This window comes from Colossoma macropomum, unplaced genomic scaffold, assembly GCF_904425465.1.
Source record: "Colossoma macropomum unplaced genomic scaffold, Colossoma_macropomum, whole genome shotgun sequence".
NCBI classification, from domain to species: Eukaryota; Metazoa; Chordata; class Actinopteri; order Characiformes; family Serrasalmidae; genus Colossoma; species Colossoma macropomum.
Window position 1 is genome coordinate 978604 of NW_023494784.1, and position 16397 is coordinate 995000.

At 44.4% G+C, this 16397-nt stretch overlaps 1 protein-coding gene across 3 annotated transcripts in view; it reads right to left on the reverse strand.

Annotated features, from left to right (window-relative positions):
• Nucleotides 1-314: 314 nt before the first annotated feature.
• Nucleotides 315-16397, reverse strand: part of si:dkey-230p4.1 (trichohyalin) — a 31243-nt gene continuing 15160 nt past the window's right edge. For 2 of the 3 annotated variants that reach the window (XM_036575352.1, XM_036575365.1), the window contains 11 exons: nt 15652-15798; nt 15148-15257; nt 14287-14428; nt 13426-13619; nt 11477-11604; nt 6725-10886; nt 4812-5517; nt 4429-4590; nt 3110-3169; nt 1425-1496; nt 315-844 (listed from right to left, as the gene is read on the reverse strand). In XM_036575352.1, coding sequence (XP_036431245.1) covers nt 617-844; nt 1425-1496; nt 3110-3169; nt 4429-4590; nt 4812-5517; nt 6725-10886; nt 11477-11604; nt 13426-13619; nt 14287-14428; nt 15148-15257; nt 15652-15798 — 6111 coding nt within the window. In that variant the 3' untranslated portion in view covers nt 315-616. The remainder of the gene's footprint in view (nt 845-1424; nt 1497-3109; nt 3170-4428; nt 4591-4811; nt 5518-6724; nt 10887-11476; nt 11605-13425; nt 13620-14286; nt 14429-15147; nt 15258-15651; nt 15799-16397) is intronic. The other variant, XM_036575360.1, reaches the window with a different exon arrangement.

A 16397-nucleotide genomic window follows, 5' to 3' on the forward strand; every position in this document is an offset into this window, starting at 1 on the left:
CTCTTTACTGTAAAACTCATACATACAAACTTAGATATGTTAATGTCTTTTACAAGCTGAACAATAAAACATACAGAACGTCTGTATTTAACATAGAATGGCCAAAAAAATGTTCTTGTGCACTGCTGTTACCTTAGTGCTAACATGCTAGAATCCTATAAGGGTGCTAGCACAATTTAGCATTATCATTAGAATTGTTTTTCCTCATTTTTGACCAAGTTTTGATATGTATTATATAAAGGCCTAGGTGTTTAAGTCACAATTCAGCACCGGAATAAATACAGATATATATAATATAGTACAGTACAATATAATACAGATATAATCAGCTGACACTTTTATTCCGTGGTCACTTTACCTTTCAGTAATGGTGTAAATACAGAAATAAATGAGCAGCATCATAGTTTCACATATTAAAAATAAATATAAATATAAAAAAATAAATACACAGATTTGTCTTTGGGTAATACAGTATGTAAGTTATGGAGAAACATTCTTCTGTCTTATATACATATAATGAACACTGAAGCTTTGAGACTCCATCTGGAGCTGCTACAATCAGGAACCAATGGCTACGTCACTCTCAGTGCAAAATGTTGAGGGTCATTTTCTCTCTTTAGTTCTGGCTGAGAGAAAGACGGTGCTCCTCCTCTTTGATACTGCGGTCCAGTCTCTCAGTTTCAGACTGCAGAACCGGTGGAACGAGCTGCTGAGACACGACAGCGAGAGACCGGCTCAGGTCCTCTCTCAGAGACTGCAGGCTCTCACTGTTCCTCACCGAGCGGTCAATAAACTCTGCGCGCTCCTGATGATCCAGCGCCAGCAGCAGACGCAGATGTTCAACCTGCAGGTTCACAGAGACAGAATCACTGTCCTCACGGCCGTCCAGAACATCCTAAACCCCGGTCAGATAACGACTACAGAGAACGTTAGAGCACCTGTACAAAAGACTTCAGCAGAAGAACAAAAGTAGCAGCTCAAAAAACTACTACTCACCTCCAATCAAGGTGGAACGGGAAATTCAATCAAGAACCTGACTTAATATCTTCAAATCATTACTTATTTTCTCAAAATGTTGACTATGTAAAAATAATAACTTTTTATCTAATAATAATTATCTATTACTTATTTTCATTAAATGTAATGAAATTTAAATATTTTTGAAAAATCTTTAAAAATATTATTGAGATTCTAAATCAATGTCATTATCTTGAGATACTAATTAAATAGTGTGTGATCCATGAGTACAAGTTAAAGTGGAATTCCACTAATTTTTCAAAAGTTCTACATAATTAACTGGTGAAGACGTAAACAGAGTCTTAACCAGTTATAATTATCATTATCAGTTATCATGGGGGAATTTTGGAAAAAATTGGTGGAATTCCCCTTTAACTAATAGCCTGTTTTCTCTGTTATCTCCTCACCTGCTGTGTCTGGTCACTGGCCTGTTCTCTCAGCCTGTTCAGCTCATCAGCTTCAGTCAAGATGATCCCGTCCTGCAGAGAGAACCACCACAAACATCGACTCAGCAAATCAGCTGACGCTCGAACTCCACAGCAGAGTCTCCGCTCGACAGGAGTAAACACAGTCTGACTCGGACAGGTCAGAACATGAGCAGGTGGCCATGTTACAATCCTCGGTCAGAGTAACTTCTCTGTGTGTGTGTCTGTGGCCATTTTGTGTGTTTTCTCTCTTGTGTGTTTCTTTATGTGTAGGTCTGTGATTGGCCACGCAGGGCGCCCTGCTGCACACAAGAGGTCACCAAGCTACGTTCAGGGCTCTCTCACCTCTGACCTGACCTGGAAGAACACCTGTCCAGTGCAGCACTCTCCACTCCACTCTGCTTCACTTTGCTTTGAATGTTAAATTCGTGACGCTTTACTGGACTGTGAATTTGGGAAACTAGGAGACGAGTGACTTTCGTTTTAGACACCTTCTCTCCTATTTTAAACCCTTTAGCTGTTTTGTTTGTTATTGTGTCTCAGGCTCATCCCTGAACTCACAATCCCAACTTGCTGTTGAGCCTTTAAGGTAAATAAACCTGCAGTTTTCTGTTTAAGTGGTATCCAGTGTCTGGTCTGGCAGCAGGTCCGGGGAGAGAGCCCACTCTCATTGTCTGTTACGGCCTTCCCCTCAAACAGGTCTTAACAGGCCATTAGCAACAAGCCACCTCACAAATCAGCAAAAGCAACGTTTTTAATAAGCAAATAGTTACGGTTTTATTGTTTAATTAAGGCCAGTTCAGCAGAGTTCTACATTCACTCAGGTGTTCTTAGTATATCTGACTTTTAAAATAAAACTAAATAATTGAAATAAATTAAAATGAATGAAATAAAATGATTGTCTTTATTAACATCATCAAACACTGATAGTGTCATTATCATAGTTCAGTAATAAAACAGTGATCGTCTCCAAATCAACAGACACAGCTCTGAATTTAAAACGCTTCACTCTTAAACTCTTAAAGATGGTACTTCAAGGGTTCTTTAGTAAAGACAGTGGCTCTATATAGAACCATGAACACTCAAAGAACCCTTTGCATGCTTAAATGGTCTCTGCAAGTTGAAATGGTTCTTCAGATTGATGGAGAATGTGCTGTGGATGGTTCTATATAGCACCAAAAAGGGTTCTACTATTGTTATGTCAAGATTGTAACAATAGGAAAACACAGGCTGGACTGTAAACAATCTGACCTGAAGATACAGATTTAAAAATGTAGTTTCCTTTTTTAAGCTGTAGTTTTTTTAGAAGATTATTATGAAACAAAAGAAATACATGCGAAGTGCTGTGTTCTACACTCAGACCCATAAGCTAACGCTCCATGTGAAGATACGAGGAAAAAAACTGTTACATAGGCTGAAGAACTGTTTTAGAATCATGTCTCAACACTCAGAGCTGGAATCATGAGGTGCCTCAAACACCACAATGACATTGTGGCTGGAATTCAGGACAAGGAACATCAGACTAATTAGTTAAAACCTGTTTAATATGTAAAGCTTTCTCAGCTGGATTGTAAAGTAAACTCAGTGGAGCTCGGGTTGTGTTGATTCTAGCACTATAATAAGCTTCATGGACACAGAACATGTTCTGCAGTGAAGCGAGTTCATACCTGGGTTCCAGAGTCGCACTGAGAGAGCTGCCGTTTCAGTTTGTTCCTCTCCAGCTCCACCTGATGGAAACCAAACACACTGAACACTGATCACTAAATACTGACCACCACACACTCACCATCAAACAATGATCACCACACACTGACCATCAAACACTCATCATCAAACACTGACCATCAAACACTCATCATCACTCATCAAACACTGACCATCAAACACTCATCATCAAACACTGACCATCAAACACTCATCATCAAACACTGACCATCAAACACTCATCATCACTCATCAAACACTGACCATCAAACACTCATCATCAAACACTGACCATCAAACACTCATCAAACACTGACCATCAAACACTCATCACTCAAACACTGACCATCACATACTAGCCATCAAACACTTACCATCACACACTGACCATCAAACACTCATCAAACACTGACCATCAAACACTCATCATTGATTACTGACCATCAGACAGACCACGAACCACTGACCATCAAACACTGATCATTACACACTGACCAAACACTGATAATTACACACTCATCAAGCACTCTTCAAGCATTCAAGCACTCACTATCAAACACTCTTCATCAAACACTCATCATCACTTATTAAACACTGACCATCAAACACTCGGTCATCATCAGTCATCAAACACTGATCAAACACTTATACACTCATCATTAAACACTCACAATCAAACACTGACCAACACTCACAATCACTCACCATCACTCATTAAACACATCATCAAACACATCAAACACTCACCATCAAACACTGTCCATCAAACACTCACCATCAAACACTGTCCATCAAACACTGTCCATCAAACACTCACCATGCACTGATGTAACACATCTGTCCTCCTCTGAGAGCTGAACTCTCGCTGTTACTCTACAGTAAAGTAGTAAAACACTCTGCCAGGTTTAACCACAGTCACTGCTTCTCCTGCCTCACTGCACACTGAGCTCTGCTCTTATCCACACTAACACATCATCATTACAGGCTCTAACAGTCTCTGACCTTCATGGTTCTCTGTGGTTCTCTAACAGCAGGGACTGGTTCTCACTGGAACACTGACTGACTCTCACTGATCTGTTTCTCAGTGTTTCTCCGATCGGCTCTAACAGTCATCATTGTTAGAGATTGTTGTGTTATCGTTTGTCTGGTGAGGACCTGAGGACGTTTTTCTTGGCGATGCTCATGGGGACCTGTTTATTCTGTAAAGCTGCTTTGTGACTGTAATTGTACTGATATCTGAGCTGGACTGCAGTGAGGTCAGGTGTGCAGGAAGGCGGTGTACCTGCTGCAGAGTGAGGCGGAGCTGCTGTCTCTCAGTCTTCAGCCTCTCTATGCGCTGCTCCTGACGGCCGTTTCTCTGCTGCAGCGCCCTCTGCTGGAGCTCCAGCTGAGCGACGGCTCTCTGCAGGGCTGTGACTCTCTCCACACTCTCCTCCTCACAGACCTAACACACACACACAGCACTGATTACCCCTCACTGATACACGACTTCAAAAAATAATAAAATATATAATAAAATTGTACAAAACAAATTAAAATTAACTTAAAACAAATAGAATTAACCCACATTATCTACTAAAATGATGCAGATAATCCTGATTGATTATTTTCTTAATTTGAAAAAAAGAAAATAGAATAAGGGACCTGATGTTAACGCGTCCTCACCTCGCTCTGCGTCCTGCCGTGTTTCTCCTTCTCCACCTGCTGTAATCTCTCCTTATACTCAATCAGTTTCTCCTCCGTGTTCTCCAGAGCGCTCCTCATCCTCTCCCTGTCTCTTCCGAGCTCCTCCACTCTCTCTCTCAGAGAAAACACCTCTAACTCTCTGTCTCTCAGCCGGTTCTCCACCCGCTCCCAGTCCTCACCCTGCAGGGCCGGTTCCTCTGCTCCCTGTTCCTCCGGCGCTTCACTCGTCCCCTCGTTCTCCTCTGTTCTCTTCTCCTTCATCTCTTCTACCTCCTTCTCCCTCTCTCTCACCTCCTCACTGAGGAGTTTAACTCCTCTCTCCTTCTCCTCCAGATCACTCTGCCTTTCCTTCTCCTCCTTCTTCAGCAGCTCCATCTTCTCCTCCAGGTCTCTCAGCTGCTGGTTCCTCTCCTCCCCTCTGATCCTCAGCTCCTCCACATCTCTGGTCTTCTCCTCCACCGCCTGGCTCAGATCGATCCTCCGTTCCTCCAGTTTGTTTATTCTGCCTCGTTCTCTGACTGACTCGCCATCTTTCTGCTTTAATATTGACTCTAAATAGTTCAGATGTTCTTCAAAGTTCCTCCTCTGTTGTTCTCCACTGTTCTTCTTCTCCTCCTTCAGTTCAGACTCTCGCAGCTGCAGCTTCTCCCGAAGGTCCTGATTCTCCTTCTCCAGGCTGTGAACCCTGAGGGTGAGGGAGGAGGGTAAGGCACACTTAAAAAGATGGTTCTTCAAGGGTTCTTCAGTAAAGAAAATGGTTCCATATAGAACCATGAACACTCAAAGAACCCTTCGTATGATTAAGTGCTTCTTTGCATGGTGAAATGGTTTCTCAGATTGATGGAGAATGTGTTTTTGAAAAGGGTTCTTTATAGCTTAAAAAATGGTTCTTTCATAATTACAACAATAGCAGAACCCTCTTTGGTGTTATACAGAACCCTCTTCAAAAAAAGTTTTGATCAATCTGAAAAATAATTTTATGATGCAAAGTAAATATCCAGAATTGGTCATATTTGAAAACTGCAGATTAAACCTACACTCTTAAAGATGGTTCTTCAAGGGTTCTTCAGTAAAGAAAATAGTTCTATAAAGAACCATGAATCATCAAAGAACACTTTGCATGATTAAGTGGTTCTTTGCATCATGAAAGGGTTCTTAGGAATGTGCTGAAGACAGTTCTATGTAGAACCTTTTTGAAAAGGGTTCTATATAGCACTCAAAAGGGTTCTTCTATTGTTACATTGCCTATTATTGTATATGATAGAAGAACGCTTTTGGGTGCTATATAGAACTCTTTTCAAAAAGGTTCCATCTACAGCACATCCTCCATCAATCTGAAGAACACTTTCTTGATGCAAAGAACCACTTAATCATGCAAAGGGTTCTTTGAGTGTTCATGGTAGATATTGTTTTTCTTGCTTAAAGGGTTCTCTGCATGGTGAAATAGTTCTTCAGATTGATGGAGAACGTGTTGTATATGGTTCTATATGGCGCAAAAAGCGTTCTGCTATTATTATAAATGATCAATGTCAAGCTAACAGTAGCAGAACCGTTTTTGGTGCAATATAGAACTATATACAGCTTGTTCTCCATCAATCTGAAGAACAATTTCACCAGGCAAAGAACCATTTAAGCATGCAGATGGTTCTTTGATTGACCTTTGAAGAACCACCTTTTTTAAATGTGTACATTAGAAATAAATTTGATGGTTTAGGGTTTATTTTGTTAGAGGGTGGCGTGACAGGAACTGAAAAGGTTCTACTAGGGAACCTTTATCAATCTGAACCAAACCAACTTGTGTAGCTCTATAGAACCAAGAACATTTAGATAACATCAAAAATCACCCAGAGGCTGAAAATATGTGAATTATGAGATTCTCTTCCTCGTCTCACCTGAGCTTTAGATCTTCTGCCTCCTGACGAGCTGCCCTTGAGTCCTCCTCTCTTCCTCTCATCAGTTCTTCCTTCTTCTCCTTCAGAACGTTCCTCAGACGTTCTCCTTCGCGGTGGCTCTCCTCCAGGAGCTCCTTCAGAATGACCATCTCCTGCAGTCCAGCCTTCAGACCTTCTCTTATCTTCTTATTCTCCTCTTCTCGCTCCTTCACCCTCACTTTCTCCACCTGCTGGTTCTCAGACAGCGACGTCACCTCCTGCCTCAGGGTTTCCACCTTTTTGGCCATCTCCTCCTTCTTCTCCCTAGCCTCCTTCACCTCCTCCTCTTTCTGTTTCAGACACGAACCCATCCTCTCCTTCTCTCTCAGGTTCTCCTCCCTCAGAGCGCCGATCTCTCGCTCTTTCCTCTTTACTTCCTCCTCCAGGTGGTCATGTTCTCGCTGAAGTTCCTCTAGTCTAGACCTCACATTCTTTTCTTGCGCTCTCCGTTCTCTCAGCTGAACCTCCAGCTGCTTCACCTCTCCGTCCATCTGGCTCAGAGACGTCTTCACTCGTTCCTTCTCTTCTTCTCCGTCCTCCACTCTCATTTTCAGCCTCCTGAGTTCTCCGTCGCTCTCCCTCAGCAGGCGCGACTGTCTCGCTAACTCTCTAGAACGTTGGTCCAGTTCTTCTCTCAGCGCTTCCACTTCCTCCATCAGCCTCTCGCTCTTCTCCTCCACCTCTCGCACTTTATCTTCTCCTCCATCTCCTCTGGTCTTCTCGAGGTGGAGTCTGTGTTTACAGCCTGAGAGCTCTTTTTCCTTCTCTCTGCGCAGAGTTCTCTCGTTCTCCAGCTCAGACTCTGCATTCCTCAGGTTCTCCTGAAGTTTCTCCATCAGATTCTTCGCCTCGTCCTGCTTCTTCTGCATCTTCTCCTTCTCTTCCTTCTCTTTTCTCTCCATCGTTTCTTTCAGTCGGAGTGTCTCCTTATCCCTCTCTCTCACAGCTCTGCTCTGTTTGTGGAGCTCTTCTTCTCCTTCTTTCACTTTTCTTTTTGTTTCTTCGTTCTCTCGCTCCAGCTCCAAAATCCTCACCTTCATCTCCTTCAGCTTCTCCTCCTTCAGTTTAATCTCTCCTTTCAGCTTTTCCTCTCTCTCCTTCCTCTCCACATCCCCTCTTTTCCTCCTCTCCTCCACTCTCATCGTCTCCTCATCCATCTTCTCCACCAGCTTCTTCCATTTCTCCTCTTTCTCCTTGATCCTCATCCTAAATTCCTCTAATTCAGCGCGCAGTCTATCCACTGCCTTGTTCTTCTCCTCCATTATTCCATCCATCCTGCTCCTGAGCTCCTCTATCTCTCCATCCCTCCTCTTTACCTCTCTTTTCATTCTGTTGTCTCCTTCTTTCTGGTCTTCCTCCATCCTGCTCCACTCTGTAATCCTCTCTTTCTCTCTCTCCTTCAACCGTGTGTTTTCCTCCTCCAACACCATCACTCTTTCTTCTAATCTCGCCTTCTCCTTCACGTCCCTCTCTAATCCCTCCATCTCTCCCTCTAATGACCGGACTGTAGACCGCAGCTCTTCATTCTTCTCCTCTTTCTTCTCTACCTCCTCCTCTCTCTCGCCCAGAAGCTTCGTCAGCTCATCCCTTTCTCCTTCCACCGCTCTGAGCTCATCCCTCTCTCTCTCCACTCTCTCCAGCAGCATTCGGTTCGCTCCCTCCTTCTCTCTCTCCATCTCACCTGCTCTCCTCTTCCACCGCTCCATCTCATCCCTCGCTTCTCTGGCCGTGAGTTCCAGATCTTCCTTTTCTCTCGTCCAGTTCTTCTGCAGGTTCTCCGTCTGCTCCTCTCGTTCCTCCAGCAGCCTGGAGACGCGTTTCTTCTCCTTCATCACTTCTTCCACTCGTTCTTTCAGCTCCTCCAGCTCTGTGTCCTTCTCTCTCAGCTCTCTCTCTTTCGTCTCCCTCTCTTTCCGCCGTTCTTCCTCCTTCAGCTCCTCCAGAGTGGCCACTCTTCTCTCCAGCATCTCTCTCTCTTTCTCTCCATCTTTCAGCTGAGCTCTCACTCTTTCTATCACTCCATTCTGCAGTTTCACTGTGCTCATGTACTCGTCTATCTCCTTCTCTTTCTTTTCTATCTCTCCTTCCCTCTCTCTGAGGAGATCAGCCATCTCAGCCTTCTCCATTTCACTCGTTTTCACGTTTTCGCTCTCTTGCTCCACTCGTTCTAGGAGCCTCCGGTTCTCATCCCTCGCTTCTCTGGCTGCGAGTTCCAGATCTTCCTTTTCTCTCGTCCAGTTCTTCTGCAGGTTCTCCGTCTGCTCCTCTCGTTCCTCCAGAAGCCTGGAGACGCGTTTCTTCTCCTTCATCACTACTTCCACTCGTTCTTTCAGCTCCTCCAGCTCTGTGTCCTTCTCTCTCAGCTCTCTCTCTTTCGTCTCCCTCTCTCTCCGTCTTTCTTCTTCCTCTGTCTCCTTCAGCTCCTCCAGAGCGGCCAATCGTCTCTCCAGCATCTCTCTCTCTTTCTCTCCATCCTTCACCTGAGCTCTCACTCTTTCTATCACTCCATTCTGCAGTTTCACTGTGCTCATGTACTCATCTAACTCTTTATCTTTCTTTTCTATCTCTTCTTCCTTCTCTTTGAGAAGATCAGCCATCTCTGCTTTCTCCATTTTGCTTGTTTTCAGGTTTTCACTCTCTCGCTCCACTCGTTCTAGGAGCCTCCGGTTCTCTCCCTGGACCTCCTCCACTCTCTGCTTCCATCTCTCCATCTCATCCCTCGCTTCTCTGGCCACAAGTTCCAGATCTTCCTTTTCTCTCGTCCAGTTCTTCTGCAGGTTCTCCGTCTGCTCCTCTCGCTCCTCCAGAAGCCTGGAGACGCGTTTTTTCTCCTTCATCACTTCTTCCACTCGTTCTTTCAGCTCCTCCAGCTCTGTGTCCTTCTCTCTCAGCTCTCTCTCTTTCGTCTCCCTTTCTTTCCACCGTTCTTCCTCCTTCAGCTCCTCCAGAGTGGCCACTCTTCTCTCCAGCATCTCTCTCTCTTTCTCTCTATCTTTCAGCTGAGCTCTCACTCTTTCTATCACTCCATTCTGCAGTTTCACTGTGTTTATGTACTCGTCTATCTCCTTCTCTTTCTTTTCTATCTCTCCTTCCCTCTCTCTGAGGAGATCAGCCATCTCAGCCTTCTCCATTTCACTCGTTTTCAGGTTTTCGCTCTCTTGCTCCACTCGTTCTAGGAGCCTCCGGTTCTCATCCCTCGCTTCTCTGGCCGCGAGTTCCAAATCTTCCTTTTGTCTCGTCCAGTTCTTCTGCAGGTTCTCCGTCTGCTCCTCTCGTTCCTCCAGAAGCCTGGAGACGCGTTTCTTCTCCTTCATCACTTCTTCCACTCGTTCTTTCAGCTCCTCCAGCTCTGTGTCCTTCTCTCTCAGCTCTCTTTTGTTTATTTCCATCTCACTCCGTCTTTCTTCTTTCTCTGCCACCTTCAGCTCCTCCAGAGCGGCCACTCGTCTCTCTAGCATCTCTCTCTCTTTTTCTCTCTCTTTCAGCTGAGCTTTCACTCTTTCTATCATTCCATTCTGCAGTTCGACAGTGTTCATGTACTCATCCAACTCCTTCTCTTTCTTTTCTATCTCTCCTTCCCTCTCTCTGAGAAGATCAGCCATCTCAGCCTTCTCCATTTCACTCGTTTTCAGGTTTTCGCTCTCTTGCTCCACTCGTTCTAGGAGCCTCTGGTTCTCTCTCTGGACCTCCTCCACTCTCTCCCTCCATCTCTCCATCTCATCCCTCGCTTCCTGCTGCCTTGTCTCGGCCGCTCTCTGCTCCGAGCCGTGTCTGATCTGTAGTTGCTCCGTCTCTGTCGTCTTTTTGTCCATCAGCTCAGACAGCTCTTTGTTTTCCTTCATCAATCCCTCCATCCTGTTCTTCAGGGCCTCCATCTCTCCGTCCTTCAGCCCCAGCTCGGCGCTCAGCTCCTCTCTCTCCCTCTGCCACGTCTCCCTCTCTCTCTCCTGCTCGGCCTCCTTCATCCTGAACTGTTCAGCTTCTCTCTGCAGCTTCTTCACCTCCGCCTCGCTCTCCTCCCTCTCTGTCTCACTCCTCCTCCTCTCCTCCCTTGCTCGCTCTCTCTCCTCCTCCCTCAGCGCTGACTCTCGCTCCAGCTCCGCCCGAACGCACTCAACCTCACCTACACACATCAGAGAACATCACTTAATCACGGCACACCCACTGAAGCACTGGAGTAATTAAAGCAATAGATCAGCAAACAAAGTTTTCCCATCATTTTCCCAGTTTTCCCTGCAGTTTTCCCAGTTCATCAGCCGAGACGTGTTCGGTGTCCCGAAGTTTGCTTCTTTAGCTTTAGCACTGCAGCTACAAGGCTAATGTAGCTAATAAGTAATGGAAGCTTACATACACCAATTAGCATGGTGCTCACTGCCTACATCATCTCACACTGGACTCAAATGTGTCAGTGGATTTTGATTCTTCCTCTAAATTTCCACTCCACCTTAAATGGTGCAGCAGTTAGATTCTGGCGCCTCGGGCCAAACTGTGAAATGTTATGGTCAGTTGTACCGGACAATAGACAATGTTGACTAACCGCTAATTGGTAAGTATAAGCTTCCATTACTCGTTAGCCACGTTAGCCTCGTAGCTGCAGTGCTAAAACTACAGAAGCAATCTTCAGACTCCAAACACATCCTGGCTGACTGACTGCATCTGGAATAAGAAGGGAACCTGGGGGGGATGTTCTGGCTTTAAAGGGTGGGTTCTCACCCTGAAGAACGTCTTTGGCCTGCAGCAGCGTGTGGACCTGCAGCTGGAGCTGTGAGCGCTGAACCTCCACAACGGAGACACCATCCTGAAGAGCACCCAGCTGCTGCTGCAGACTCGCCCTCACATCCCTACAGACATCATCATCATCATCATCATCGCCAGCATCATCATCAACAATATAATAAACAATATTAACAATACCATCAACATCATTAACAACAATATTAACATCAGCTTCAACATCAACAGCATTATTAACAACATTAGCAACAACAATGACAACAACTGTAATGTAAAACTCAAACTTTCTCAAAGCAGCTATTTTTAAACATCACACGGCTTCACCTGAAAATATGAACTGGAATCATCTGAAGATGAAGAATATTTAAATCATTTATTTCGTGTTTGGTTTCAGCTCCACTCCAACAGTGTTTTGCTGCGTCTCGCGAGATCCGCTGTCTGATCTCGCGCAGACTGAGAAATCCGATAGAAATCAGAGTGAGAGTTTACCTGCACTGAGAAACCTCTTTATCAGATTTCTTAATCGGATTTCTAGATCGGAGTATGGTGTTTACATGACTATTTGAATAATCAGATAACTGCAGAAATCCGATTAAGATTGGATTATTGAGCGCATGTATGCGGTACTCTCCACTCCGCTCTGCTTCACTTCACTGCCATTGTTAAGTGTGTGAACGTGGGAAAGCTGTTGATGAGGGACTTTAGTGTTGGTTAGCTGTTCTCCTCTTCTTAACGTAGCAAGTTATGGTAGCTTTACTTACATCTGTTTCTTTTGTTTTCAGGTTCATTTAATTTAAAACTTATTAAGCAGTTTTAGTAACTAGTTCTTTGTTAGTTGTTTTGACGTGTGTCCCATCACCCCATTCAGACACCCCTGTTTAAAGGGGAACTCCACCCAATTTAGCTAATTATTTAACCTGTTAACTGTGGCCCCATTTTTGCCTGAAATGGCATACGCAAAGCAAAGCAGCGCTGTTCCCACATACTCTGGGCTACAGTCCTGACCTGGTCTCATTTGAAAGGATATAATACAGGGTGATTCAAAAAGATTAATCAGATTTCAAAGCGCCATATTTTTCCAACTGTGAGGCGCCGAGGAACCAATCACAATCCAATTGAAAGAGGGGATCATAGAGTGTCTGACTGTCAGTGGAAGATGTTCTGGATGATGGTGTTTCTGTGGTGGCGTAGAGGCTCTGAAGGTGACGACACACAGATCTGCTAGCGTTTGATCTTTCAGTGCTTATGATGCAAATGAGACGATCGTCACTGCTGTGAGTAACAGATGATAAAATGGTTTGAGGGAATCGAATCCTGAGATTTCAAGCTTTCTAACGGTGAATTGCACCATTAATGCTGGATGATCTGAGGCACAAAAAGAACTGTTCACAGTGGTGGTGATAGGAACCAGACGTCCACCTCTAAAAGCTCCCTCACAGAAAGTTCCTACATGAAATGGTTATGAATTCACTGCCTGATGACTGAGACACTGTTTTATGATAGTTTGGAGAACTTAAACTCCATTCATGGTGGAGGGATACATGCAGGGCGCTGTGAGGCAAAATAGTCCCCAAAGAAAACTTATTATTTCAGATTTTCCACTATTTTCCATCATCAACATTCCATATAAACTCAGAAGACTCGTGTAGGTTCACTGGTGGTTCTGGATAGTAAATAAAATGTCTATATCTGTGTTGTAGTCATGGCGACCCCTGGTTCCTATCACCACCACTGTAAAGACATCTGAACCATTTCACACCAAACCACTCTGAATCTCTCTGTTTACATCTCACACACTGAGTTATGGGGGAATTTTGAAAAAGTGGTGGAATTCCCCTTTAAGAGCTTGCAGGTATTACAGAGTCTCCCAGATATGAATAACACAGACAGACAGACAGACAAACCGAGAGACAGACAGGTAGGTGTACCTGAGCTCCTCTGTGTGCTGCTGTATCTCCTCCTTCTCTCTCTCCACAGCGCTCACCCTCTCCTCCAGCTGATCTCTCTCTCTCTCCACCTCCTCTCTCTCTCTCTGTGCTCTCCTCTCTCGCTCCACCGCTCGCCCCAGCTCCGCCTCAGCTTTACACAGCTCATCACACACCGCCCTGTACTGACCACTCAGCTGACCCCACACACACACACACACACACACACACACACACACACACACACACAAATACACGTACATACAGGGCAATAGGACAATATTTACCATTATCGTGAAACATTACATCACAATTAGTCACAATATTCTTTATGCTTAAATGGAGCATTTCTGGTGGTCGTTCATCATGAAATGGCACATTGTAAAGGTTAGCTGGCTAGAATTTTTTTTTAAATTCTGTAAAAAAGTACAAAACCATACGAGGTTTTCTTCCGACAGCAGCATATATATATATATATATATGTGTGTGTATGTATACACACGTGTGTGTGTGTGTTTGAGTGAGTGATGGTAGGAATGCATGTTTTATTTATTTTATTTTGTTATATTTTATATTTATTTTATTTTATTCATTACATGTAAATGTCTGATACTGTGCACTGTGAGCTCCTCTAACCAGAACCAAATTCCTTGTATGCGTAAGCATACCTGGCCAATAAAGCCTGATTCTGATTCTGACATACATACATACATACAGACACACATAAAGCATAAAGAATGAAATAATTGAAATCTCGTTACTTTATGACCGAATGTAAAATTAGTATTAGTGACGGTTTTCATGTCAGTCAGTCCCTAAACACAGCACCCCCCCCGCCCCCCAAACACCCTGCCTCCTCTGTACCTGATCATTCCTCTCTCTCTCCTCAGTCAGAGCGGAGGTCTCTCTCTCTCTCTCCTCTCTCAGAGTCTCAATGTCTCTCTGCAGTTCTCTCTCTCTGTCTCGGAGCTGCTGAAGGACGTCCAGCTCCGCCTCCCTGCCAGCCCTGAAACACACATACACACACACACAGACACACACACACACACACACACACACACAGACACACACACACACACACACACACACACACACACACACAGACACACACACACAGACACACACACACACACACACAGACACACACACACACACACAGACAGACACACACAGACAGACACACACACACACACGTTTAAGCGACAGTTCAGAAATAATCATTTTTAGATTATATCAGACTTGCATACATACAGACATTCAGCTCTGCACATGCTCAGAAACCCACACGTCTCTTCAGCTCCTTTCACGCTGACTCTGCATTATTCTGTCTGTTATTTGAGTTTAATCCTTGTTATCAGTCTGTGTTTGTCTGGTCTGTTCAGTGTGTCTGTCATACGTGTGACTCAGCAGCACTGATTCCTTGTGTGTGTAACGTGATTGTCTGATTTTTGATGATTAGCCTCATTCGATGTTTATGTGCACGTCTCTGTTAATGTCTGTATTTTTATTATTTGTGAACTTCTTGTTATTATGTTAATAATTTCACTCATATTTTTATGACTTAATATGCCGTTACTGGTCCACTACGAACTACTGGACCCCCCTGAGCACAGGCCTGCGGACCACCAGAGGGCGCTTCACAGCCCACTGACGGCTAAGAAACTCTGTATTGTACTGTTTTTCAGGTGTTCATGATCAGCTTTGGACTGCAGACAGGTGTCTGACCTTAACTCTGCCGTTTCCGTGGTAACGGCCTTCAGCTCCCTCTGCAGTGCCGCCACCTCCGACCCCAACGTCTGTAGCTGGATCTGAGCTTCAGACGCCTCCTCCTCCAGCTGGAACACAGACAAATACAGACACAGACACAAATACAGACACATCAGACACAAACACAGACAGACAGACACATCAGACGTCTGATCTTCACTGTTACTTCACAGTGTGCTGATTAAACTCCCTTTAAAGCTTTAGTGTATCGTAAAGCAGCTCTGAGTTGATAAACTGGGTATATTTATCTTCAACACTCATCTTCTTCACAGTGTCTTTGGAGAGAAAAGGGGCGTGGCCTTTTTATTACCATGGCAGGACTTTTCAGCAGCTTCTCCTTCAGTATTAGTTTTTATAGTTTAAATAGTTTTCAGTACTGAACAGAAATAGAAACGCAACACTTTCTGTTGAAGAGATTTTACTGGATCTTTATATGGATGACAGAAGATCGCAAGATCAAACCTGCAGTATGCGGGTGTTGAGCTCTCTCTTATCTAGAACCAGAGCTTCATTTAAGGAGGACATCTTCTCCAGAGCATCTCTAACATCTGCAGCCTCTCTCTTCAGCAGAGTGTGAGCAGAGGAGAGAGACACCAGAGACTGACGAGCCTGAGAGAGAGAGAGAGAGAGAGAGAGAGAGAGAGAGAGTGAGAGAGCGAGAGAGTGAGTGAGCGAGAGAGAGAGAGAGAGAGAGAGAGAGAGAGACAAACAAATAACAAATAAACAACATAAGGACGAAAAATGAACAGCTGCTTATCGTGAACATTTAATTTTCATTCCCAGCAGTTATGATGAGGAGAAACACCACAGAACCTGTTCTGACTGTTCTAAAGGGTTCCCAAATGTTTAAAAGCTCAAGCAGAACTGCAGTCCACAGCGGTTCTAGAGACCAGGAGCTTTTGGGGGTGATGGAGCTACAAACTCGATCAGATCATTTTCACCCACAAATGGCACCTTCAGGCATAAAGAGTCACAGTCTAACATGTATTAGTCGTTTTAATGGTGATGAAAATGAGGAACAGCGATTATAGACGCTGTTTCTGCGCCGTCAGCACAGACGCGATCAAACAGTCTGATCAGCAGATCAGACGTCAGACACACTCATCCTCTCTGTTCATGAGGAGCATCAAGACGCCCGAGAACTGAAGTCAGTTTCTCATTCGGCAGCTTCTCATTCGAACTGTCGCGTTCCACATTAAATGGTGCAG